This window comes from Rhipicephalus microplus, chromosome 10, assembly GCF_043290135.1.
Source record: "Rhipicephalus microplus isolate Deutch F79 chromosome 10, USDA_Rmic, whole genome shotgun sequence".
In the NCBI taxonomy this organism is placed as follows: domain Eukaryota; kingdom Metazoa; phylum Arthropoda; class Arachnida; order Ixodida; family Ixodidae; genus Rhipicephalus; species Rhipicephalus microplus.
This window is the reverse complement of record NC_134709.1, coordinates 3857364-3883931: the sequence shown is the minus strand read 5'-3', so window position 1 is coordinate 3883931 and position 26568 is coordinate 3857364. Positions and strand designations below refer to the sequence as shown.

The following is a 26568-nucleotide window of genomic DNA, read 5'->3' as shown; positions in this document are numbered from 1 at the left end:
CTTCTTTGTTGCGGCTGCGAAATTGAGCCTGCCGCTGGCACTAAGTGCGTCCGTTTCGGAAGCGGATGTTTTTCGACCAAGTGCTTGGTTACTACGCAGGATGGGAAAGCTTGCTTGAGGTGCAAGTACCTGAGGAGACTGATTCAAGATCAGCGGAATCAGCACTGTCAGAAAATCAGCACTGTCATTGCTTTGGCATTATTTATTTTTCTGATTACTTCGAGGCGTGAAAGGCCAATCGAAGAGATAATGACCCTTGTACGTGGGTGCATACAGGCCTGCCACCGAGTGCAGGGAAAGTAAGTGTCCATAATACATTGTATATATAAAAAGTTGCGAGAAGAGGGTTTGTACAGTGCCTGCGATTCTGCACATGACAACAAAGTCGCGACAGCAGCCTACAGGAGGGAATGGTGGTCGCGGATGAGGAGAGAAATATGTGATTTTTTGTGTTGAACAGTCGTACCGCTGGGAGCCCCCGGTTGGCCACCCCTTAATTACCGCAATTTAAAAAGTAGCATTGGTAACGCGCGAGCGGCCAATCTATGAAGAGGCGGCACGGCAGGAGGACACAAAATCTCAACAAGGCAGAGAGCTCGCATACATTTCGTTCAAATTCACATGCTTTATTTACAGTCTGCATGGAAAACGCAGGATAACAAGGCAATCGCGTGCTAAGCCATGAAACCACCACTGTAATTTCAACGCAAAGCGTCTGCTCCGGCTTGCTGCCTCCCCAGCTTGCCGAAAAAGCAGCGCGCTAGAGAGCGGTACTGCCACCTGGCGGCTGTATTGCATACCATTTCCCCTCGGCCGGCCCGTTCACGACACTAGGAGAAATATTCTAGGCACTCTAGCATTGGGATAACGTAGGGCACGGGGGGCCTCTCCTATATTTTTACGTTCCTTGGAATTTTCTCTCTAGGGAAATATCTAGGGACTCTAGTGCTCTTGATTGTTTACTATTGCCGCTGCTCACGTGAACGCAGCTCAGCGGGGTGACCTCTACGGGCTGTGCGGTTCATTTGTTTTATTACGGCGGACCCCCTGAACTGTCAGCTGCGCCGGTGTATTCTTTCTGCTAGAATTAAGCCAGAACTGCCGACGATGAAAGCGCGTTGAACTTTCCCTGCAACTTGCAGCGACCGTGAGATCGTCTCTGGCTTAGGTAGGTGCTAGTTTCGCTTATGCGTTAGATGTTGCCCTCCTGTCTTCGATGCCGGTTTTGTGATGTCTTCCAAAGGAGCGTACACATGATTAACTGTTGATTTCATTGTTTAGTTTAAAAGGATTGCGAAGATCAAAGTGTCATCGTACTGCGGCGTTATTTGCATTGCGTTGTCAACAAATCAAACAAGTCCAGTGACCGCGCATTAATCGCAGACCACGATCAGTCATTGCAGGTTGACGTTTTGTGCCACCGCCTAATGTTAGAATTAAAAGAGTACTTGATGTACATTTCGACGTTAATATAGTCCAGGTGTTAGAATGGTGAAGTATCTGATGTTGCAAGCTGTTCACTCTGCAGTTTCGAATGCGTCCGTTGGCCTCCATTGAAGTCTACCAGAGGTCTTATTCCCTGTCGTGCGTCCTAAAGCGATAATAAATTCAGGCAGCGTTGAGAGCGTGGCTCAACGTGCGGTGATTCTGGCTAGAATCTGTTTCCGTACTGGAACACCGGCAGTGATGAAGTCTAAAATTGGAACAACTGTTCCTGAAAAAAAAAAAAAAAAGTCTTTCCCGAAAAAATAGAAAAAATAAAGGTCTTCATTTTTTTGCGTTTAGAAAGACGGACACTCTATAGAAGACAGTACTAAGCGCTACTAACAACTGGTATATTGCTAAAGTTGCCATAAAATACAGAGCATAGGAATTGTGCAGAGGGACCGAGTGCATTTGGGGCAACACCACTTATCAGGCTAAGAACATTTGACACCAAAACAATTTAATTTCACTCTTGTACAGTATATTGATGCCGTAAATAGGGGATATGTGTTCCACTCGACGTTTCAACAAGTGGACTTTTCTTCAATGCTAGATTAGTTCAAGCAGATTTGCCTTTATCAAGGCTCTAGTACAAAAAATAAATATGCAGACATAAGATAGGACACATAAAGAGTACAGGTGTTAGACATCAACTGACTGCATGTGTACCTGTGCAATAGGCTTTGGGTTTTGTACATTTCTTTGGACTAAAGTCAGTTCATGTGCCCGTTGAAGGTGGAACTGAAGAAGGGGTGTTACAGTCAAGGTGGTAATGGGGGCTAGTTGGCTTGAATCACTGGCATTCGTTTCAGTAGCACAAGAAATAAAAATGCAGGCTCCAGCAGACACAATAAACACGATTGGTGCAAAACATGAACTGACTTTGTTGCAAGGAAATATACAAAACCCATTAGACAGACACGCACATAATGTCAGTTGATGTGACCCGTCTTATGTATGCGTCTATTTTTTGTGCTACTGAAATAAATGCCAGGGATTCCATTCAACCAGCCCACATTACTGCCTTGACTGTAACACCTTTTTCTCAGCCACTCCTTCATTTATCACTAATAAGAGACAGTTGAATCATAGAGCTTCCCCCACAAAGATTACTGTTTACAGAAGCAAAGGCAGAAAGGAGGCAACATGCAGTACTTGAACTTACAAAGATTCCTACAAATACATGAGAAGCGCGGACTGCTGGGCGATTTGGTAATTCATCTTAACTGAGTTGCCAGAAAAATTGAAGTGCAAGGAACATACCTTGACACAGTGAAAAGTTAGTGTGCGCAGTGTCCAGGTGTTTTACTTTTGCACTTTAATTTTTCGCACAACTTAGTTACGATGAATACACTCTACGGCACTATGGGATCTGCGATGCATGATGCTTCAGCCAGAACGGGAATGATGGATAATATACACGGATTTGTCTGTGTTCTTCCTGCTCCCTTGCGACCTGCATTCGCTTTGTCGGTATACCAAGTCTAGCAGTCTCATTTTACCACAATAACCTTCAGCTCACGAAGTCTGCAACGCTCCATTCTTTTATCCAAAACAAAACAGTAAACAAAGCTACAAGTGTATTTGAAGTCTTCCCATTTCATCATGCTCATGGTGACTAAACAATAGCAGCGTTTAAGTTCCCTCTAGTAAATTTTAGCATACCCTATACGTTAACTAGGCTACTGTTCATGGAAGGCATGGGGTGAAAAATGTGCAAAGGCCTGGAACAGAAGGCTGAGAAACACCATGGCCCACGTCCGCTGAACATAGTGGAAGGCCATTGACACCTTGCGCTCGAAAGAAGCCACCATGATTATGAAGATGGCCCAGTATTGAGTCAGTGCGCTCCAAAACAACATGAACCTGTCAGTGCTCATCGCCATGCAGAAGCATTTACAAAACCTGTGCAAAAACTACACCATTGGGAAGTTGAAAATTGAAGATTTCCTGAGGGTTCTAGAGCACATATTTGGGCAGGTTGGCACATATTCAAGGAAACTTGAAGCAGCATGAAACAGGACAATGACAAATGCAGGGCAGCACTTAGTCCGTCTCTGTAATTGCCCTGCGCTTCGCACCATTTGTCATTTCTTGAGGGCTATTGGACATAGTATTCGATTATAACATAATTTTTTTTCGAAACCAACGGGGCCAAAAATTATGCCAAGTGTTGAATGTTCTTTGTAACGTGAGTTTCCACAAAATTTACTCTTCATCTACTTTTTCACTTGGGTGTTATGGGGCTGTCCAGATACTTGAAGAAAGCCAGATAACGCAACAAGAACGAAGGTTTATTGAGCAGCTTCTATTTATACTAAGTGCATGTAACGTTGCAGTGACGTGCCTTGATAACACTGCATCGCACTGACACATCATCTCTCCCCTTTTAATATCCATAGCGTTCAGGTTGTTTTCGTGGCCGACTTGATCTTCGCAAAAGTGGTGGTGTTGGTGCTGATTCCGTCACCGTTTTTTTCGGGCTGTCTTGCACAGTTTCCGTGGTGGCTTCAACTGGCTTCTGCTTTTGTTTCTGGCCAGGGTCACTGTCCACCAATTCCGCTCGATGTCTCAGCTGATCTAGATGCCATTGGTGCAGTCCTTGAGCACAATCCACGGTCACCATTCTGGAACCTTGATGGTCTTGCCCTACTCCTGGAATCCATCTTCGACTTCTTCCAAAACTGCACATCTAAACCGGGCCACCTGCATTGAACTTTCTTGCACTTGCTGTTGGCGAACCATCAGCATGTTTTTCTTTGGACTTGATGCTGTATCTTGATTCTAATCTGATAACCCAGCAAACGTTCCGCCGCTGACTTACTATCTTCTCCCGGAGTTCAGTATCTGCACAAAAGTTGATTCAACCTTGTTATCAAGTCACATCCTGGATTTTTCTTTAATCCTTCCTTAAGCGTGCGCACCGCTCTCTCGGCTAAGACATTCGACTGTGGATGATAGAGTGCTGTTGTTAGTTGCTGTATATTGTTACGTGCCAAGAACTCACAAAAGTATGAGCTCACGAACTGCGGTCTATTGTCTGACACGAACATTTTTGGAAGCCAAGCCCGAACCGTGCAAATATTGAACGCAAAGCTCTGACCATAGCTTCAGACGTAGCAGTTTTCATTGGCACCGCTTCAATTCATTTTGTTTCCGAGTCTACGATGACCAAGACCATGTGGCCGTCTACCGGCCCGGCGAAATCGGCATGAAGATGGCTCCAGCTCTCCCCGGTCACTGGTCAGGATACAGGCATCTGATCAGATGGCATCGCGGAAGCCTGTGCAGAAATATCACATGATTTGACCAGTCGCTCAATGTCAGAGGGTAGTCCCAAGTACCAGAATAGCATCCTGTCAATACTCTTTTTGGCAACTATGCCGGGATAAGTTTTATGCAGCAGGCTTAGTGAGCGTCTTCTTGCCGCTACAGGTACAACAATGCGATAGCCCCAGTACACCAAATTGTCACTTACGGTCAGTTCCATCCTTCTGTTGAAGTACGGCTGGTACTGCTCGTGATCTTGGGGTCGGAACCGCGGCCATCCCTGTAAAATCCACTCGCTGACCTGTTGGAGAGTAGAGTTCTGATTGGTCATTTGTTTCATCTCTCGAGCGCACAGCTGTTTCCTCCATCAATTGGGCAAACAAAACATATTCCCTTTCATTGGAATGGCCCTCTCATGGCTCTGTAACCAGCAGCGGCAATCGGCTGAGGGCATCTGCGTTTGAATGTTTACTGCCCTTATGATACTGTACCATATAGTTGTAGTTAGAAACAAGGCCCAACGCTGAATCTGAGCGGCTTCCATCAGTGGTATCGCTTTTTTTCGATTTATTAACCCAGTAAGAGATTTATGGTCAGTCACCAAGACAAACTCATGACCGTACAAATATTCCTTGAACCGTGCAACCCCGAACACAAGTGCTAGGGCCTCTTTTTCCAACTATGAGTAATTGTATTTTGCCTTTGTAAGCTTTCTGGAACGGAAACCTATCAGGTAATCAGCACCACTGACACGGTGGGTCAAAACCGCTCCGATACCTACTGGGGATGCGTCGCACTCCAGCTTCAGTGGCTTATCAGGATCAAAAAGGGCCAAAAACTTGGATGCTTGTAATGCCTCTTTAACTTTCCGAAAACATTCTTTGTGCTCCTGATTCCACTGCCATCTGGCCCCTTTTTGGAGAAGCACGTACAACGGTGCTAGTGTGGTTGCTAGGTTCGGCAAGAATTTGCCGTAATAGTTCACAAGACCCAAAAAGGCTTTCAGCTCACTCACTGATGTGGGCTCCGGCGCTGTGCGAACAGCTTTGGTGTTCTCGTCTGTCGGCCGAAATCTGTTTGCGTCGATACGATGGCCAAGAAAAGTGACCTCACCTTGTCGAAGTTTGCATTTTTCCTTGTGCAACCGTAGACCATATTCTCGTAATCTCTGACAGACTTAATGCGGCCGCGACATGTCACTTCGTTTTTCCACCATGATGATATCATCCAGGTACACCTGTACTCCTGGAATGTCGCTCAGAAGTGCGTTCATTCGTCTCTGAAACATGACTGGTGCGGAACTCACACCAAAAGACAATCATTTGAAAAAGAAAAGACCCTTTTGCGTGTTGAATACTGCTATTTTCTGGGCGTCTTCATCCAACAGTAACTGGTTGTAAGCCTGGCGCAGGTCCAACATTGTGAAAAACTTCCCCGCCGTTCAGCTTTGCAAAAATGTCGTCCACTCGCGGCAACGGGTACTGCTTCGTCAAAGTGGCCACATTGACAGTCATGCGAAAATCTCCGGACATTTTGAGCGAACCATCCTTTTTTATTACGATGACGGGTACGACTGGTGTTCCCACTCGGCGGTTTTCACGGGCGTAATGACGTCTTGGGCTACTAGTTGATCCAGCGCTTCTGACATCTTGTCCCACAAAGCGTAAGGTACGGTGCGGGCCTTGAAAAACCGCGGAACTACTTTTTCTTTCAATTGGAATGTCACCGGTGGTCCTTTACAAAGTCCAAGACCTCGAGCGAAGACATCAGCATATTCGCTGAGCAGGGCCTCTAGTTTCGTGTTGGCTTCGTTCAACTTAATGGGATGCACGCTCGCGACGACGTTTGTCAGCATGGAAACTACGATTTCGTTAAAAGCCTTTATCGTGTCTCTGCCACATAAACGATGGTCCCATGCTATCAACCGTGCCTTGCATATTTTTGCCGTCGCATCAGGCTGTCATACGTAGCCGTCCAAGCACTGGAAGTTCGCCCAATAGGCAGGACAGTTTTGCTTCGTTTTTCCCAATAGCGGCCACTTCATTTTATACTTCCGAAACACCAATGCTGAAAAGATGCTTTCAGGTGATCCAGTGTCCACCAGCATTGTCAGAGGAACGCTATCCCAGGTTACTACTTTGTAAATGGGGTTCACCTTGCGTATGCTTGCTTCTTGATGAAGGACGGCCTGTATAGTGTACAAGGCCTTTTAACTATTCGAGGTTGAACAGCTTTCCGCTGTCGCCGCGTACGCCCCTTGCCATCGTACATCCGTATGTGAGCTCTGTCGGTGACCCGACTTGGCTGTCTGGCACATTCGTTTCAAGTGGCCTCGTTTGCCGCACCTGTGGCACATTGTGCGCAGGTGTTTACATTCCTACGCTACATTTTTCGCGCTACCCCACCGACCGCAGCAGCCGCGAGTATCCAGTTTCGGTCGCAATTTCTGAGTACGGTCCCTCTGGCGTGCGAAATTTACAGCACTTTGGTCGGTAGAATGCATTATTCGGGCGTTTTCAGCGGCGTCTTGCGCCGAAATAGCAAAGCATTCTGCCTGTTCTAGCGTGAGCTTCTGTTGCGTCAATAAATGTCGCCTGACGTCTTCATCGTGCACGCCACACACAATTCGGTCCCTCAGCATGCGCTTCAGCGATGTCCTGAAATTGCACTTCTCCACCAGCCGCCTGATTTCGGCAATGAAATCCTCAACAGACTCACCAGCTTTTTGTGTTCTCATGAAGAAGGCATAGCTTGTGGCGGTCTCGTTGACGTGCGGGGTGTAGTGTTCTTCCAGATACCCGACAACTTCGTCATAGCTGAGCTCGTTGACCTTCTTTGGGTGGCAATGCCCCTGAACAACTCCCACTGCATTGTCCGTTAGGGACGATATCAAGAGTGCTCGTTTCTTTGCTTCGTCTGCGATGTTACGAGCTTCAAAGTAAGCCTCCAAATGAACACGATACATTGGCCAGGTACCATTCACCCCTCCGAATTCAAGCGGCTGCCCGGCACTCGTGATTGCACAGGTCTGCTCGTCGCCACTGTTATGGTGCTGTCCAGATGCTACAAGAAAGCCAGATAACGCTACAAGAACGATGGTTTATTGAGCAGCTTGTATTTATACTAAGCCCATGTGACGTTGCAGTGACGTGCCTTGATAACACTGCATCGCGCTGATACATAATTGGGGATACACATTACGTGGAGTTACCTTCCAGAGATGTGCTCGTAGATTGAAACAGGACAATTTGAGGCTAAGAATCCCTGTCCTTTTGTTTGCAAGATCTTAAATTTGGATCACATTGGCATAATTTCATCTCAAGCGTGTAGATAGAGCCAACAATATCTTTGGAGGCCAGATTCGTAGTGACATGATGTGGCCATCTCGAGCAGTTGTGGAACCTTCTGTTGACATGCCTTCCAGAGATGTATTTCCTGTGGATGATTTTTTGCTACACCCATTTACTCTATAGCTTGAGGTTTTACTAACCAACTGTTTTTGACGTGTTGTTTTGCCCCAATTGTAATTTGCAGACCCCCACCTTGTCGCAGCATTTGAATCGAACGGCTTGTCAGAGCACGCCATGCAAATCGCCAACTGGTCCGGTGAAGAGTCATCACAATCGGCCCTTCCAATCAATGTTTTCCACCTCAACAATGGAGTCCTGGAAAGCACTATTTACCGGCTTTCCAAAGGTAACTAGCTGAGCTGTTAGGTTTTATTCAAATGAAACTGTGGATATGAATATCACTTTATATATAATGATCTGTGCAGTGTGCTCCTGGTTTTGGTACTTATTATTGTTGGGGATGAAGTAGCACCTAATGCAGCAACATTTTATGTATTCCAATGCACATACATACTCCATGAAGTAGTCAGAGAAATGACCACCGCTTTAGCTCTGTTGGTAGAGCATTGGACGCATTATTCAAAGGCCACATGTTCGGTTCCTGCCAGTGCCAAGCTACTTTTTCATCCACTTTTATTTCTTCACATGTATATTGCAATTAGTACTGATCAAATGCCCAATACTCTCCTTGGCATAATTGTCCGTTACTTCTCTTTAATGCTATTGTGGTAAATTTTGCTGGGTCTTGTTGTATATGACAACTTTATTGCAGGTACAAAAGTTCGGTTCATCCTGGGTCCCTTGCTGTATGGCAAAAATGTCAAGTTCTTCATAAACACCCCTCTTGTAGCTGGCTCTGGCTACTCGAGGACAAAGTATAACCAAGTTCACTGGAGCCATGACGTCCACAACCCCAATGATGAGACGGCATACTTTGCTGATGTCACATTCACACTGGCTGGAAGCTTTCATTACTACTTCACATGCAATGAGGAGTAAGCCATACAGTTTTATTTCTGTCTATGAACCGTAAGGTTTCCCAATAATACGCCAGAAGGAAATCAGGCACTAGTGTCTATGGAAGCTCACCAAGGTATTAATGTGGGCTCATTTGTAGTCCTTGTTTATGAATGGGAAGAGTTCCCTGAAGATGAACACACTATCACGCAACACAAATGCACTCACTTAGCTGTTAATTTTGTGATCTCAACAATACTTATATGGCGGAACATGAGTACTCCTGCTAAAAATTTTATTTCTTTGGTGTCCATGATGTTGCCTAGTAATGTTCTTGTTGAATTTTCACAGTAGATGTGCTCATGTTCTGCCGTAAAAGTAGTGTTGGGATCACAAAATAAACTATTGAAAGTTGCGCTCTTGTTGTGTGTTTTTTTCAGCGCGTTTTTACCATTCATAAACTATGGGAGCTGTAACGACACTTCAGCCCGCATGGGTAGCACAAGGATTTGTTTTGACTTCATTCTTTCAGCTTTGTTTGGCTCTGCGCGGCATCCAGCTGCTTTATCGCAAGATGAAGTTCAGTAAATATTTAGCAGCTCCTTGTCATCACCTTGACCTTTTTAGGCATACTGAGTTGAATCAGCTCTCAAAGTTCACAACGATTCACTCTTTTATCTGAAACAAAAGCCAAAACACATCAATAAACGAAACCACTAGTGAGTTCGAAGCCCCAAGCACAAAGATTAGGCAAGTTCGTGTATTACCCATCATGCTAAACAATTGCAGTGCCAGGGTTCCCTCTAGTAAATATAGTAGAAAACTCCATGTTGTTAACCTATTATGAGTTGAATTGTCTGTATAAAACTACTTTAATTGCATTTTCAAGCTAAACAGACTACACACGCAGAATGCAACTGCATTCATTTGCCTTTTGAGCTGTTGCCAGTCTTATGCGCTGCTCTAACATATATTTGCAAATGACAGCATGAATGACACTGTAAAAACCTTTGTCACTAGTACAAGGTTGTTAAAAAATAAATAAGCACTGGTAATAAGTTTAGCATGTGAAATTACAAGTTCTTGATATCGTCACATATTTCACAGGACTTTAAAAATGTGATGTTGGTTCTTCGTGAGGGCTTCTGAAGATGTGTCTGGAGGACCTTGGTGCAACTGAATATTAATGTTATTTAAGAAGTTGCACATCATGTGAAAGCTGTTTTTTCTCTATTTTGCCAATCAGTCAATCACACGGTGATTCGGTTGGTCCGATAGTTCAATTGGGTGGGGGCATTTTTTTAGGTAACAGTTATATCCCCTTCAATGTTGCACCGTCTACAAATTAATAAAATTTGAAAAGCATATTCTAAGGTACTCGATAGTATTACATTCCAAGAATGAAAATGCAGGAATGTGTCGTTTTGTGTGAGCTACAATAATTAATATTAATTTGCATTTAATAAAATATCTAAATATTTGTAGTCAGTCAGGTTAACGGTGTAAGAATATAAAAGTGCTGACTCTCTCCTCGCAACGCATTGAAAGGCACAATCCCAGTGCGTCCAGATAATGTTCAGGCCGTTATCAGTTATGTTGCAGCTCCGTTGGTGCCTTCTTAGATGGCGCTATGACGAGCGGGGTCAGCCATCTCGGCAGCACGCTCAGCGCAAATGCGCATGCTGCTGATTCTGGGTCTTCTTGTTGGCATGTGTGACAATGCTGTTTTTAAGCCAGGTTTTTTTGTTTGCATGTGCTTGATCTATCGATGAAGGTAACATCAAACTCCTGAGAGTTTCCCAAAAGGGGTAGAACGTGCTTTGTACTGAACTTTCGTTCTGGCTATCGGAATTGTGCGAACGTGTGCCTCTCTTCAAAATGACGCCTGACAATGATCGTTGATGTAAATATGTGAATTCGCATAGTAACATCTAGGCATAAACAGCCGCATTGCTTTAGTGGGCTGTATATGAAAGACTTACTTGGTTCGATTATTTATATATTTCGTGGAACAACTGCATCGCTCTTGTGTGCTTCATATGGAATGCTTGTGTGTTTCAAATATAAATATTTGAAACACGCAAGCATTCCATATGAAGCATGTTTCAAATATAAATATTTGAAACATGCAAGCCTTATATCACATTCACATGTAACAAGCACAACTATGATTCAATGACTGCCTGTGTAGAAAAAAGCAGTGATACGAATAAAATACCTTTCTATTGCAGTAACTATTCTCCTTAGTTAGGGGATAATCATCGTTACTGGGGGTCGACACATCAAAAGCACAATTTGATTTCGATGGGCGGCGTATTTGAGGGCTCCTGACTAATTTTGGCCATCCTGGGCTGTTTAACATGCACCTGAATCTAAGCACGCAGCAGTTTCTTGCATTTCTTCCCCACGGGAAAATATTTTGATAAAGCAATAGCACGCTGTATAACGTTTTTTTTATTACTTTGTATCGAGAAACGCCGTGAACAGACAAAAATACTAGTGCAGAACTTAGCTTCGAGCACTTCCAGATCGATCCATGTTGACGACTTTTAATGCCCTGCACAAGCTATTTTCATGTTAATGAATCCTTAGACCTGGTAAACTTTAATCTTTTAATCTGAAACAACAAATTTTATTCGTTCTTTGAGTGTTAATCACACTGTTTGGAGCAAAAACGTTTGTCAGGCAGATGAATTTTAATGCGCCAGCACTGCTTTGCTGGGTGCATTGGCCGTGGCGCCACCTGGGGGCTCGCAGCACAGCGCGTCCGCAAGGCCGAGTATTATCTGGGTGCTCAGGCATGCCCAGTGTCAACACCTAATTATTCTTACACCATCGTTAGGTTTAATGTTTAGATTAAAAGAATGTAATATTCGTCTCAAAATGCATGCCTACTTTCTTTTCTTTGTTGTATTTGTTCCGAGCAAAGAAAAATATTACTATTGCCGCTGTTCCAATTATGTCACGTTGGAACAATTATGGAACATGGTGGTGTCTGCAACAAAGTGATCTTCTGCAGCAGTACGCAACACAATGACATTAAATTACCCCTACTTTTATACTCAGCAAGGCCGCAAAAATATTCAAGCTGCGTTTAAGGCAATTTAAAGAAACACACTGTGCTCACAGTGCTGCACAATCCTTGTTGGCGTGTTACACATAGCTGCTGAAAGGTATATTGGGTTAACGAGCACTGAAGTCGCTGGATGTGTTTGGTGAGGCATGTCCAAAGTTGCTGGGCATGATAAAAATGCAGAAGTTTCAAAAATGTGCATGTAGCCTTGAACGAAAAAGGGGCATCAAGGATGGGGAAAAATGAGTGAGAAGTTAAGAAACATCAAGCACTACACAAAAACAGGTGTGTCTTTCTTTACCACCATACAGTGGAGTGCCTCACACTCTGTTTAGACTTTATAGAAAGCCCAGTGAAACATACAAAGTAAAGCAAAAAACAAGTTGCAACACAGGGTGCCTTTACATCGGCTCTAAAATAAATTTAGAAATTTTAATGTTGGCTTTTTAGAGCTGACTAATTGCACTAAATAATGATGTTTATGACTATGAACAATATCTTATCTCTGTTGGATTTGTTAAAAGGACACTGAAGAGAAAATAAAGTTTTCTTATTTTAGTAAAATCTCTTTTCACAATTTCAAAATCATCACTCTTGCTGTAAGAAGATGCTTGGCAAGCGAGAAACTATACAAAAGGATAGTGTAAGTGGCGATACCAGCCAGGAATTTCCGCTCCAAAGGCTGAGATGCCATAAACTTTGGCAGTGTCTAACTTTTTTTCGCTTCTGGTTGGTAAAAATGAAGTAGATGTACCTCTATGGGGGTCATAGATTTGAAATACCAAGTTCCTGAAGATTTTTTGAGCCAAGTGAATACCAGTAGAAATGCGAGTAAAAAAAAAACTTCTGGAATTGATGAATGAAAACTAATGTTCATATTCTTGAAACCTAAGTAGACAATGATACTAGACATTCTTTTTCACATTTCACCCTTCCAGTGGCATCTATGATTGCTTTCAATCACCGTGCATTTGTTATGACATATGCCGGAAGTGTTGCACCATGGTGGTCTTTGCAAACCAACTGCACAGGACAGACACCTGGTGTTATGTTTCAATTGTCTGAAAAATATAACCAAACAGAAATCCTTTTGTGTCTGATCAAGTGAAATGTGTTTTTATTTCACAATATGTAGTATGGCCTAGCTGAGACTGTGTGAAGGTTATGGCAACTAAAATAACTGTATATGGTCCCTGCGGGACCATAGTAACGCATAGGTCCGCCATCTTGCCTGGCTAGCAACCAGCTATGCAGCGAAGTCACCCTCTGTTTTTGTAGACAATACCCCTGCCGTGTTTTTTTTTGCCGTGCTGCATATTGACATACTAGCTTGGCTTGCATTCTTCAAGCACTGTTTGCAGTGTTTGAAGGCCGCTTTTCTGCCCAACTGCCAACAAAGTGCAACGTAAGAGCTGAACAAGTTGCGTGGCCAAAGAAAAAAAAAAACGACGTGTTGTTCAGCGTGTGACGAAAAGTGAAGAGTGAACATTTTCATCTTAGTTCGCAATTTTTAAGAAGTTTTGACCGGATAACGAGCTGGAGCATTCGTATTCACATTACGCTGGTGAAATATGTGACATTCACTGACCTTGACAATACATGAAATTGCCAAATTAGTCACGGTGAATATAACCCAATGGCTTTTGAAGTGTGTAAGAGCATAACGGTGCACTCTTTGCATAATTTGTGTTGTGTGACGCACGATTGTTACTTCACTGTTCTAAAACAATCGATTTTACACGTAAACGCAAATTATTACCCGATAGACAGCCTACATAAAGTCAGTTTAGAGTACAGCTCACAGTTTTGTCATAGTTTTGCGGTAGAGTACTCTGCTGCCATGCAAAAGACTCGGGTTCGATTCCCAAGTAGGAAATATATGTTTTTTTTCTTTTTTTAAATTTTATACAATAGTGATCCCGGACACTGGTGGTGGTGAACATCTGTGGTGCCGGAGTCACTCTTGTGATCTCATAAGAGCTTTTGCTGTAATATTCAGTGACTTTCACAACTGTGCTCTTGTAGCTACATCAGTGGAGAATAAATATACTTTTCTTGCATGAAGATAGGTAATCTGGCTCCCTTTGAACAGATATGAATGTGTAACAAAGAAAAGTGCAGTTCTCTTTTAGCATGTACACCACTAACAAAGGAGCACTCAGCAGCTAGAAAAACATCCTTTACCAGTTTACCCAGTCATTGTAACATTCTGATGGCTGTAATGGTAGAACTGCAGACCTGGTGCGCACATAGAGTTGATCCACAGTCATCCGCACACATCCACGAACCAGCCGGTTCATGGATGCGTGCGGAAGACCAGCCGGATTCGCTTTGAACTTGACTGGCGATGATCCGCTGCAATGCAGCAGCGGCGGCGGAAAATACGAAATTGGCCTGAGCGTCAGCTCCTCCCCAATGCATGATTATTGGCGGCGCCGGCGGCGTTGGAAAACAGTTGCGCTACTCTGTCCCATAGGGACCATATGCAGTTACTCTACGTGCAACTAGGCATGTCAAACCATTTGGAAGGTTCAGCCACCGACATCCTTGTCATATCACCAAACGGCCCTTCCAATGCTGAAAATTGCCCTTGTGTGTTGCTGGCGTCAGAGCAGATGGTGCTTTCTGGGGTGAAAGAGCATTATAAGTACTTTAGTGTTGCCTGATCTCACTGTACCAGAGTAAGCTTAATTAGGCACGCTTAATTCGCCACAATAATTAGGCACACTTAGTTAGTATCATAGAGCTCGATTAAAAGCATGCATTTTCTGTGCTTCTCTCTGTAAAAATGGTTTCTTTGTCTCGGGCACATCATACCACAGCTGGCAACACTTCTATGTCTATTTGTTTGCGTTGTTCTAACCTTAGATCTAACCAGTTGCACAACAAAACTTTAGAATGGGGACATAAACATAGACAAAATTTTCAGATAATAATAATAATAATTTCTAGGGCTTTAACTCCCGAAACCATTACATAATTATAAGAAATTCTACATGAGGGGCTCTGAAAATTTCAACCGCCTGGGGTTCTTTAAAGTGCACCTACATCTGAGCATGTGGGCCTCTACCATTTTGCCTCCATTGAAATGCGGTCGCCATGGTTGTAATCAGATCTTGCGACCTTCAAGTCTAACCAATACACCCTCATGGTAAGTTGCAAACTTTTTGAGTATAACAAACTGAAGTGCCACATTAGTGCAATAACATGGATGGGTGGAAAAACTTTATTTCGTCAGAAAGCAACTGAGGATGATTCTGTGTTAGATGGCCATCAACCCAAGGTTGGCAGCGACCTGTGTGGCCCACTCCACGACCCTTAACTGGACGACTGGGTCTGAGCTGGTCAACGCGGCCTCCCAGTGCTCTATAACATTATCAGGGCTGTGCAGTCATCACGGTCATTGCGCAAGTTGGGATGGCAAGAATTAAGAAAAGTAATTCAAGAAAGGTAGAAAAGTACTATGGCCACAATCGCGTCTGCGAAATGTAAAACTCCAAACACACTGTTTGTTTGATCAACATGGCATCGCTTGCAGGCTTTTTCTACGATTGGGAAGCCTTTGCAATTTTTGGTTGATGGTCTAGATTTTCATACATGGAGTGAACCTGTGGGTAGTTCTGCAACTTTTGTTAGTGAAGGGCTCTGGTTATGACTCCATGACTATGTTTGATGCATAGAGTTTCCTAAAATTAACTAGAGGGGACTCTAATGCTGCAATCGTTTAGCTACCATGGGAATGATGGGTAGTGCACTAATTTGCTTTTGTGCTTGCGGGCTTCGAATGCACTCGTGGCTTTGTTTATTACTGTGTTTTGCTTTTGTTTCAGGTGAAAGAATGGATGGTTGAACATCGTGAGCAAATTTCAAATGGTGAGGCTAAATGGTTAAGGTAGTGAACTGCAACTTCTAAACATTTTCTCGTTTTGGTTTCGTGACAAAGCCACTCCAAACTACACAAAGTCAAACGAAGCCAGAAGAATGAAGATTAGACAAATCTATGCTCTACCCATCATTCCCATGCTCACTGAAGTGCTGTGTGTTACAGCTCCCATAGACACTAGTGCCAGAGTTTTCTCTAGTGTATTCATAAAACACTATGGTTTGAAGTTCAAACATATTCAGAGTTGCCAGTTCTGCTTATAATAAGCAGAATCGGGCTTGTTTTTTTTTTTTTACCAAGTTGCTTGAAAACTTTTTCATTGATTGTTGCTTTTTATTGTTTTATTCATACTTTCTCTACAAATTTATTTATTTATTATTACAAACTTATTTTAGCACTTCTCCCATTCAGTGATAGAGCTTTTGTCGAGGACTTTGTATAGCTTGGTGTTGTAATCAAACATGCACTGAAGTATTCAATAAATTTATTCATGCACTGGCAAATGTGCACGAATAATTAAGAAGAGTGGAGACTACCCTGAGACTATGTTAAAAAGTAAATATGTTCTTTCGCTCGTAGTTGTGCGTATGCTTGCTGTACTGAATAGATATGGTATTTTTTTTGCCTTCTTTTCGTATTTGAGCGACTTCTTATTGCACTTAAAGAATGTTGTCAAGAATGAGAGAATTAATGAAGTACCCACTTTCAAGCTTTTTGGCAAAAGTCGTGCACTTTTTGGTTTTCTTTTGGGATGATTATTTGCTTGTTAACTTGGCAGAATCTGGTAACTCTGGTCATATTTGTTTGGCTAAATCGAAACTTACATGCCCATGATGTGGTGTGCGCAGAAATGAACAAGCTGGGTCGGGTTACTTTCTTGTTGATCCTGTGCTTCATCGTGGCAAGGATCGAGAGGTGCTGCCCCTGGACTGTATCCAGTGCCAGACAGTGCTGACCAAGTGCCTAGGCCACTTTGATAGCTGGAAGGACAAGCTCGCAGTCAGTCGTGAGAGTGGTTACAACTTTGTCCACTTCACGCCCATCCAGGAGCTCGGGGCCTCCCATTCTTCCTACTCCCTCCGTGACCATCGCAAGCTTAATCCCATGTTCAGCACGCCAGATCACACATACGACATGACGGACGTAGAGCAACTGGTCAACATGATGTGTGATGAATGGAAAGTGAGTAATGCTGGCAAGGATCGCAGGAGCGTGCAGTGTAGTCTCAGGGTAATTAGGGGTACATTTAGGAGGTGATATAAAGCAACGCATAGAAGGAAAAAATTACAGGATTTAAAAATTTTCACCTTTTGTAACCAAACAGGCATTTATACCCACACCTACATGCCAGAACCATTCAATGTTTTTGCTAGGCTTGGCCACTCCGAGAAAGTGCATTTCCGATGGAGGCGGAAATGTTGTAGGCCCGTGTGCTCAGATTTGGGTGCACGTTAAAGAACCCCAGGTGATCGAAATTTTCGGAGCCCTCCACTACGGCGTCTTGCATAATCAGATCATGGTTTTGGGACGTTAAACCCTACAAATTGTTACTAAAGCTGTCTCTTAACTTGGAATACTTCTTGCACTAAAGAATGGCCTTTTGAGACAGCCATGGCAACAGCTAATTTTGTCGTCGTCGCTGAAAAGTCGCGTGCATGTAGTTGTATTTGCCGGAAGCGACTATTAGCGCAGCTCTATGGTTGGCACGGGCAGTTTCGTGACCTCTGCTCGCTGTGTGCTCACCAACTGCAATGTCTCTGTATTTGCCCTATTCCTGAACCCTGCTGTGACGCACGGATAATTAAAAGAAAACAGGGGACTTACGATGCAAATATAGAAAGAGAAACAAAACTGTACATGACAGCGGGCAAAGGGGGAAGTAGCGAGCCTCTGGGTTTTGGAATAATAAAAAAACGGAAAAGACCTAACAGACAAGAAGGTGCCAGGTGTCGGTTTTTGGGACTGCAGTGGATGAATGTAAGGGGTGCGTCAATTATGCAGGAAAAAGAAAATCCAAATTTTGACTATCGAAGTTGGGGGCGCATTTATTATGCGAGTGTATTCATTACGCGAGTAAATGTGATATTTGGTGATTTTTTTTTTTTTTTGTTTACAGTATACTTGCCTTGCCTCAAAGGAATTATCACAGGGAAGACAACCCTAGCATAATTCTGGTTTAAACTAGTTGGTGCTGGTTCATGACCGAAGATACTTTTAGCGCAAACTGAATAAGCACACATAACACAAAGGAACAGGATTGCTGCCGGACTTGCAACTAATTTTATTCTACAGTGAAAAGAGGATTTTATATATAAAGCACAAGCAATCCATGTGACAATGTGTGCGCGTCGCAGTTTTTCTTAACAACCAAAGAACCACAATGTGCTGCTCAGAAATCTAATCTCTTTATCTTGAAGGAAAAGCGAAGCTGTACAGACGCGGGCGTCGTCTCTTGGCCTTATGTAACACGCCACTCTCTCCACCTTTCTTTTTCTCTGCCTATAAACGATGCTTCAGTGAACCTTGGTAGCATCCACACACCTTGCGATGTGTTTCCATCAGGCAGCCAGAACTATTTTTTACATTGAGACGGCATTGTCTGGCCCTGTCGTTGAAACACTGCCAGTTTGGCATATATTCCTTCCCACAACTCAATGGAGTAAGGTACACAACTCCAGAGGTGGTGCACTCAATAAATAAAAACTGTTGCATGCTTTGTAGAACAAATCATCTCCTCCTTTTTGTTCATCATAGGGCACGAAGCATAGAGCTAACATGGCACTGACAGTGCGATATGGACCCCATAGTGGGATGCTATCTTTTTCAGATTGTGTGATGTAGCATGAATATATTGAACCACTTGCAACAGCATGCTCTCTTTTTCTTCTTTTCTTCTTGTTCTTCTCTGGGCATCGTCTGGGCGTGTCATCTGCTTCAAGGCTGTATCACTAACGCTGGATATCAAATCCGAAGGGTATCCAGCTTCCTTCTCCGGCTGAGCTGTGCTACGACACTAGCTGTCACTTTATGAATGCACGTTTTTGGACAAACTGCTTTTAGCACATGGTTGCAATGCGTCTTTTTATAACTTTCGAATGAGCACTTTGATAAATTGATAGGCCTTTCCTGCCGCGGGGATAGTATGCCCAACAAGTGTGCGCTGTGGAAGTGAACGAAACTGTTATGTCCGAAAATTGTAGCAACCTTCGTGCAGCAGTTCAGATATGACATTGAGGCTTTCAGCTTCCTGAAACAGAAGGCCTCAAATCATTATTCCTTCAAAGTAAAAAGATTAGTTTTCTCAGCAGCACGTTGAAGTTCTTTGGTTGTCAAAAAAAGCTGTGATGCTGTCACGAATATAGGAGCACAAGGTACATGCGGAAGGTCTGCGAGTAGCAATGATGTACGGAGCCACAGAAAAGTACTCGATTGTATGCGCTCCTGCCACGTGATTGGTCACAGAAAGGCTCGTGGTGCGTGATGCGAGCCGTGGTTGAAAGCTCCAGATGAAAGATGAGGCGGCATTGTGCTGTAGAGTGTGGAACGAAGAAGGTCAAAAGAGACAGTGTTGCCTCGCAGCGAAAGCGCCAGTAACCTGGATCTGGAAGTAGTCGCTTAGCAGCTCCGTTAGGGTGCCAAAAAGCAATCACTATATGCTATGGTACTGTTATTATCTGTATCGATTAGGTTAATATTGATGTCACCAACTAGAACAACTTGCTTATTTTCAGCAGTGACAATGTTGAGGGAAGCAGCTAGATTGTGTAGAAAATGCGGAATAGATGAAGATGGGGATCAGTAAATGCACACAATAATCACTTTATTCAGACTACTGGAAGTTGGAAAGTCAGCCCCGATCTATACTGATTCGCAGTTCAGAACATTTAAAGATGGGTCAGACCTGCGTTTGTATTTAATCTCAGATGATATAAAGATAGCCGAGCCGCTATAGTGACCCGAATCGCGGTGACAATATTCAGAGTTATATAATCGAAATCCATAGATTACCATCGCAAGATCCTAGCCATGTTTCAGTAACACATAAAAGCGAAAAGGAATGACAGTGCAAGTCAGTAAAAGCAATAATGTTGTCATAGTTTTTTGGCAATCTGCGTGCCTTGATGTGCAGCAATAAACAGGTAGAATTAGCAAGCAGGGATTTAGTTTCCTCGAAAGGAAGCAACGACATGATGCAAAGGGTGTTGGCTCTGCTACTTCCCACTGCTGTCTCTCTCTCAATCGCATTCACTAGAAGTACTTCCGAGATAATCGTGGTAGGTGCATGCACACATCGTCTGTGTGGTTTGCTTGTTCTATAAAATCTTCTTTCTACTGTGGAATGAAATTAGTTGTAAGTTGGGTGGCCATCTTGTTCTCTTGGTTTTCTGTCCTCGTTCAGTTAGCACCAAAAGTATCCTCAGTTATGAACCAGTACCAACATGCAAAATGAGAATTCTTCTCAAGCTGTCTCTTTTGTTTGTAATTAAACAAACAAAGGAATATAAGACACATTCATTTGCACATCAAAAAGATACAACATCTTCTGGAAAGCACATTAAAACTTTTTAACTGTTTCGTCCTCAGATGGTGTTTGCAACTTTTTCCCCCTGATATTCATTGACAGAGGTGCATATGCAAGAGTGGTGATGCACCTTGTGCACTGTCTCCCCCAGATGTTGTCATTGACAGATGTTGTGTTAAACCACACGGCCAATGAGACTGCCTGGCTCAGGGAGCACCCAGAGTGTGCGTACAATCTAAAAAACTCGCCGCATCTCAAGCCAGCCTTCCTCCTGGATGTGGCCATCCACTGTTTCAGCCTTGAGATCTCCACAGGCAAGTGGGCGTCCGAGGGAATCCCCGCATCCATCACACGAGAGGAGCACCTCGATGTACGTCAAACTGCCCGACGCTGGTCTTCTTTTTTTTAGAACTCTTGATTGATTTTGACTATTTATATTTGTTAGGCAAACTAAGAATTTTAGGTTTGAAGTGAATTTGAAGCAAATAGTGATTTAGTTAAATAATTTCAAATAGTTCATATATCACGTATTATCGAAATAATGCGTATATTTCTCATAACCCAACTAACTTGCACAATATATTCTTTTTGCTTCAAAGGGAAGTAGAAGTTCCTCTGAATAGTAGCAGGATTTGACTTTTAATGGAATACAAGTGATAACCTGTAAAATACTTCAAAATGTAACTATTCTCAAAGCATATAAGCTGGTATAACAAGCTCTTAAACTTAAGCAATTACGAAGTGCCGTGAGGGGGGCTTATACATATGTTCGTTAATCAACTTTGAAGTGGTGCTTTGCGACAGTGCGGACTTTCCTTGGAAAAATGTATTCATGTTATACACCCCTCTTTTGCAGTGAAGCATGTTATACACCCCTCTTTTGTAGTGAAGCCACCTGAAACCAATGAAACCAAATTTGGACTGGCACTCTTAGGTGCTAGTCCGAATTGCACTGATGTGGCATGAACTGAGGACTGGAAACGAAAGTATATACAGTGCTCATAAATTGAAGTGCAACAAGTTTTTTTGGCATAACGACTGGTGAGCACTATTGCTCAAGAAAACCACGTCACGTCACAAGGAATTTGATCTGTAAAGTTTATGTTGGTTTATGCATTTGACTCTGAATAATGCCAATGACCCAAACTGAAGATGATGAAAATGAGAGTAGTATGTGCAACACTTTGTCCTAAATTGTCATGTTGTTTCGGTTCTAAAATATTGTAAATGCATTGCTTAGCTTTAAGTTGTTGCCTTTCAATCCACGAGTACTCTGTACAAGGCGTCCCAATAGCATGCAGCCTGATTACAAGATCATCGTTGCGTGAAGCACACCGAGTGCAAATTGTTTCTAGGATACTGTAGTATCCACTGCAAATTTTTTAACTCAATAACATAAAGGAGCTCGTTTCACAGAAATTTTGTTGTCGGTGTTGGTGTCGGCTTCGTTGGTTGTGAGCAAGAAATCATCATCTTATGCGTGACCTAAAAATCGAGAATGATGCCAATAAAATAAATAAATGATAAAAGAACTCTGGAGCAGAGTGGGGACCGAACCAGTGTTGTTTGCGTGGCAAGTGGATGTTCTACCACACGGCCATGCCTCTGCTTGTGTAAACTGGAAGAAACTTGCTCTGCTTGGAAATGCAGTGAAAGTAGCTTTCATGCTTTATAAACACACGACATGTATATATGCTTTGAAATGCAGCATGAAATGTTGGAGTTATAATGCGTGCTCGAGCACCTGTTGCCAACGGGCTTCAGCATATGTTACTATTATCATAATGGCTCTGTGGTCGAAACTCGTTACCCCACTACAAAATTCACACATGCTACTGCGTCTATTCCCTTAAGGCTACGTATAAGTGGGTGCGTAGTAGATTCGAAAAGGTTTCATGCACAAAGTGTTTGAAGTACACATTACGAACAGGATTTCGCTATTGTGTTCAACTCCTAAAGGTGAAGCTCAGGGTCCTGTCATTCTTCTGTTAATTAAATTTAAGTAATTAGTCCTAATGATGTTTCTAACTTGAGATGTACTCACTTATTGATTTAAATGCCAATCTAGGCATGTTAAAGTTACATCTAACTATGCTATTTGTTAGCAACATACTAATTGTCCTTTGCAGTCTGAACGAAAATTGAGTTCATGTGGGCGGTAGTGCGGGCTGCAGGGGGATAAACTGCTTTTGGGTGGTCATGACGGGATGAAGAACGAAGCCAGGGTTCGATAGTAGCCTGTTGATGTAAAAAGGCGATAGAACTTTTAAAAAAAGACATAATCTGGCAGTTTTGTGGCGCTGCTCAAGGGTTTGAAGATGAAGACATGACCTGAGTTCGGTGACACTGGTAAAAATAATCCAAAAGAACAAGCCTAGCTGCAGAATTTTGTATGAATTCCAGTGTGGATGAGAACTTAGTTTTATGTGGGTCCCAAACTGAGCAAGCGTATTCAAGTTTTGGCCGAACAAGTGTTAAGTATGCTAGTAGTACACCGCAAGAGGAACAAGGCACAGGTTACGACGCAAATAGCCAAGCGCGCGATTAGCCAAGTTTGTGGTGTATTTGTGGTGTGGTGTATTTGTGGTGTAGTGTACATCAAGGTATTTGTATGATGAAACAGCGTTCATTTCCGAGCCACCTATCATGTATTTAGTAGAAATGAATGATTGATGGCAATGAAAAGTTAGAAAGGATGTTTTGCTTACGTTTAGAAACATTAGCCATTTGTTACACCAGGATTCTATGAGAGAAAGGTCAGACTGTAGGGTGAGGATGTCATCGTTGTAAGTATAGGATGATAAATTACACAGTCATCAACAAACAAATGAATTTTAGAAGTATAACCATTAGGTAAGTCGTTAATGTATATTAAAAGCAAAGGTCACAGAACAGTGCCTGGTGGCACGCCGGAGACAATAGGAGATAAGGAAGAGGAGTGTTGGTTAGCTTATACAAATTGTTAGGGTTTAGATAAGAAGTGACTGCAAAGAACTGGAATTGACTCCCTGTCAGTCTCTACGTGGGATATGCCCGCTAAGCGCGTCCTGCAGAACTGAAATAAAGTTTTTACATTCCATTCCATTCCTGCCAACATGGTGCACCACTCTAGCCATACTTCCTTCGAGGCATCAATAGAAACCATCATGTAATAGTTATACCCACCCCTCATTAGCACCTCAAATACCAATAAATAAATGAACAAATTAATTGATAAATAAATTAATTAATTGTGTCGCTATTTTCTGGCTGATAAAAAATTACATGAAATATGAAAAGTAACATGTGGTTATGCTCCCACCCCCAAAAGGTAGGACTGTTGTCATGACTTGCTACCTTACAGTAATCCTGTTTGAGGGGTCTGCTTCCTGAATTGCACTGCAGTCTAGTAACATGCAATTTTTCAGATTTCACGGCCAGAAAAAAAAAGAGTATGCAATTAGTACATGATTGAAAATAGTGCATTTAGATGTTATCTGAGCATGCCTACATATTTCTCATCGAGTTTTAATTATTACGTAAGTGCTTGTTGAGCTAGCAATATAATTTGGACCAACTAACTAAGCTTCATTAACAAAAAAAAATTAATAGTGGCTACTGCAGTATACTAGGATGGATATGCACTAGATGTGCTTCACATGATGACGTTTCACTATTTTTGAATCATGCTGCGTGATATATGGGACATCTTGTGCATTGAATAACAGCTCTTGTGATAAAGAACATTTTTTTACATTCTGCTGGTAGAAAAACTCTCTATGAGTTTTTTTTCCAGCCCCAGTAGTGACTGAATCGAGCGTCCCCAAGGAAGACAGTGTGTACACCTTGTTGTTTCAGGCGCTAAGACGCGTCTTCAACCTGAACTGGCTTCCGCTGATGCAGCTGCACGAGTTCTTCACCATCAATGTGGATGGCCTTGTTGACACCTTCAGGAAGAAAATCATTGGTAGGCAGATCAGTATACTCTTAGACACTTAACCAGATATGTTTGTGGCACAGCCTGTGAGTATGGGGTCACTCTACTAGTGAGGGAGAGAATTTAGGGGTTCATTTTCCTCTCTCACATGCAATATTTATGAGAACTAACTGACAATGAGGTCAAGGAAAGTATAGAGGATGTGTTTGGTACTAGTTGTAATGTACGTCACCAAGGTTGCTGTTTGGGCCTGTTGGTATTGATCCACAGTCGAACCACGCTACAACAGAACTGACGGAGCCTGGAAAGAATTTTGTTTAATTGAGAATTGGGTTGTAGTGAAATTAAAAAAAATTATTGATGACCTGAGCTATCAAAACAAAAGAAATTATATTCCTAAAATTAAAAAAGTGCCGGTTGCTACCTTTTCTTCGCCAGCAGCTTTGCAATGCAATTCTCAATAACCCACAGCGCCACCATGATGAAAAGCATGCTGAAACAATGGCCACAACGACTTTAGTGAACGAGCCTAACAGTTGAACTTGCATGATAACACCAGTCTGCCGTCAAAGTGTGCCGAGACGAAGGCGTGGTATTGTGGCACGGTAACTTATGCTTTCTTCTATGCTACTCTTATCACCAACTAGTCGTGGCTGGCTGATTTTATTGACAACACGGCCGCTCTGGCCACGCGCGGAATGAGCCACAAGCACTGGCATCAAAAAATGGCAAATTAAAGCATCATTCCATGAATGCACCCAACAGTTGTGTGTAGGAAACTATGAACTGAGCGACTGAGCTTCAGCTTCAGATAGTCTGCGGCTCAAAAGCTAGCCAGTGACATAAAGCAGGCACTCATTGATGTCGCTATCGAGGAATGGCGGCCCTGTGTTTAGTAAACAGCGGCGGTTTCTGGTGGTGCCAATGAGCCTCGTATACTTTTTTGAGATAATCTTATTTTCTCAAAATGCATCAAAATGCTCAAGGTTGTGTTTACTGCATGGTATTAAGTATCTGAGCCTGAAATTGCATAGTCTAATTTCATTGAAGTGGAACGTCAGAAGAAGAAGTGTTTGTTGTGTCAAGAATATTTATGGGTTGACTCCTATGTATTCCTGACGGGGGAACTAAAAACTTTTCATAGCAGCAGAAATTTTGTTGAAGTGGTGTTAGTTGTAGTGAGTTTCGACTGAAGTGGGTTTGCCTGTATGTTACGTCGTCTCTACTGTGTCTGTATCTTTTATACATAACATTATATCTAGTAATAAATGAAAAAATAACTTGTTGCTGGCAAGGACCGATCCTGTGCGCTTTGACTAATGCTTTCAATGCTTTACCAACTGAGCTACAGCTCTAGCCATTCCCCTGTCCACTTCATGGGGTGTATATGTGTATTTAAACCTGGAAGTGTCAGCCAGCACCGCTAGTAGCAATGATGGCGAGTGTGGAATAGTCTTTTTTTCTGCCTGTCAAAGAGAGGCAGACAGTGTGTTCCACACTCACCCATGCTGTAGCTTGGTAGGTTGAGCATCGGACGTGTTATTCGAAGGTCATAGGTCGAGTCCCTGCCAGCAGCAAGCTATTTTTTGTCCACATTCATTTCTACACATTTAAATTATAGTTACTACTACCACCTTCTCTTATACTTTCCCTGGCACTGTTTTTTGTTAGTGCTCACAAATATTTTCGTGTAGTTGTGGTTTAATACGTAATAAAACTGAGCAGAATACGGTTACAATTTTAACATAGAGCATTATTTGAAGCCCTACACTTTCAACAAATGTCACTGTTTTCCAGACAAGGGGCAGCCAAATAGCGGTCCTATTCCCGACGGTGGCAGCCTAAAAATCTTGCGTGATCCGGAGTACCGGCGCAACAGCTCCACCATCGACATGAAGAACGCTCTGCAGATCTTCAATCGCAACTGGGATCCTAGCAGTCATGATGCCCCTGATCGGGTACGATTGACCTGGCCACTCAGATACTATTCATATCTATGGTAAATGTTGTAGGCCCGTGTGCTCAGATTTGGGTGCACGTTAAAGAACCCCAGGTGGTCTAAATTTCCGGAGCCCTCCACTACGGCGTCTCTCATTATCATATAGTGGTTTT

General features: G+C 42.8%; 1 protein-coding gene across 5 annotated transcripts in view; it reads left to right on the top strand.

Annotated features, from left to right (window-relative positions):
- LOC119181297 (glycogen debranching enzyme) overlaps window positions 1-26568 on the top strand; it is a 137882-nt gene that overhangs the window by 16965 nt on the left and 94349 nt on the right. For 2 of the 5 annotated variants that reach the window (XM_075874882.1, XM_075874884.1), the window contains 6 exons: window positions 8290-8451; window positions 8878-9100; window positions 16867-17200; window positions 20692-20910; window positions 24378-24486; window positions 26254-26414. In XM_075874882.1, the coding sequence (XP_075730997.1) occupies window positions 8290-8451; window positions 8878-9100; window positions 16867-17200; window positions 20692-20910; window positions 24378-24486; window positions 26254-26414 (1208 nt within the window). Of the gene's footprint in view, window positions 1-867; window positions 1169-8289; window positions 8452-8877; window positions 9101-16866; window positions 17201-20691; window positions 20911-24377; window positions 24487-26253; window positions 26415-26568 lie in introns of those variants that run through there. The other 3 variants (XM_037432505.2, XM_037432504.2, XM_075874883.1) reach the window with 3 other exon arrangements.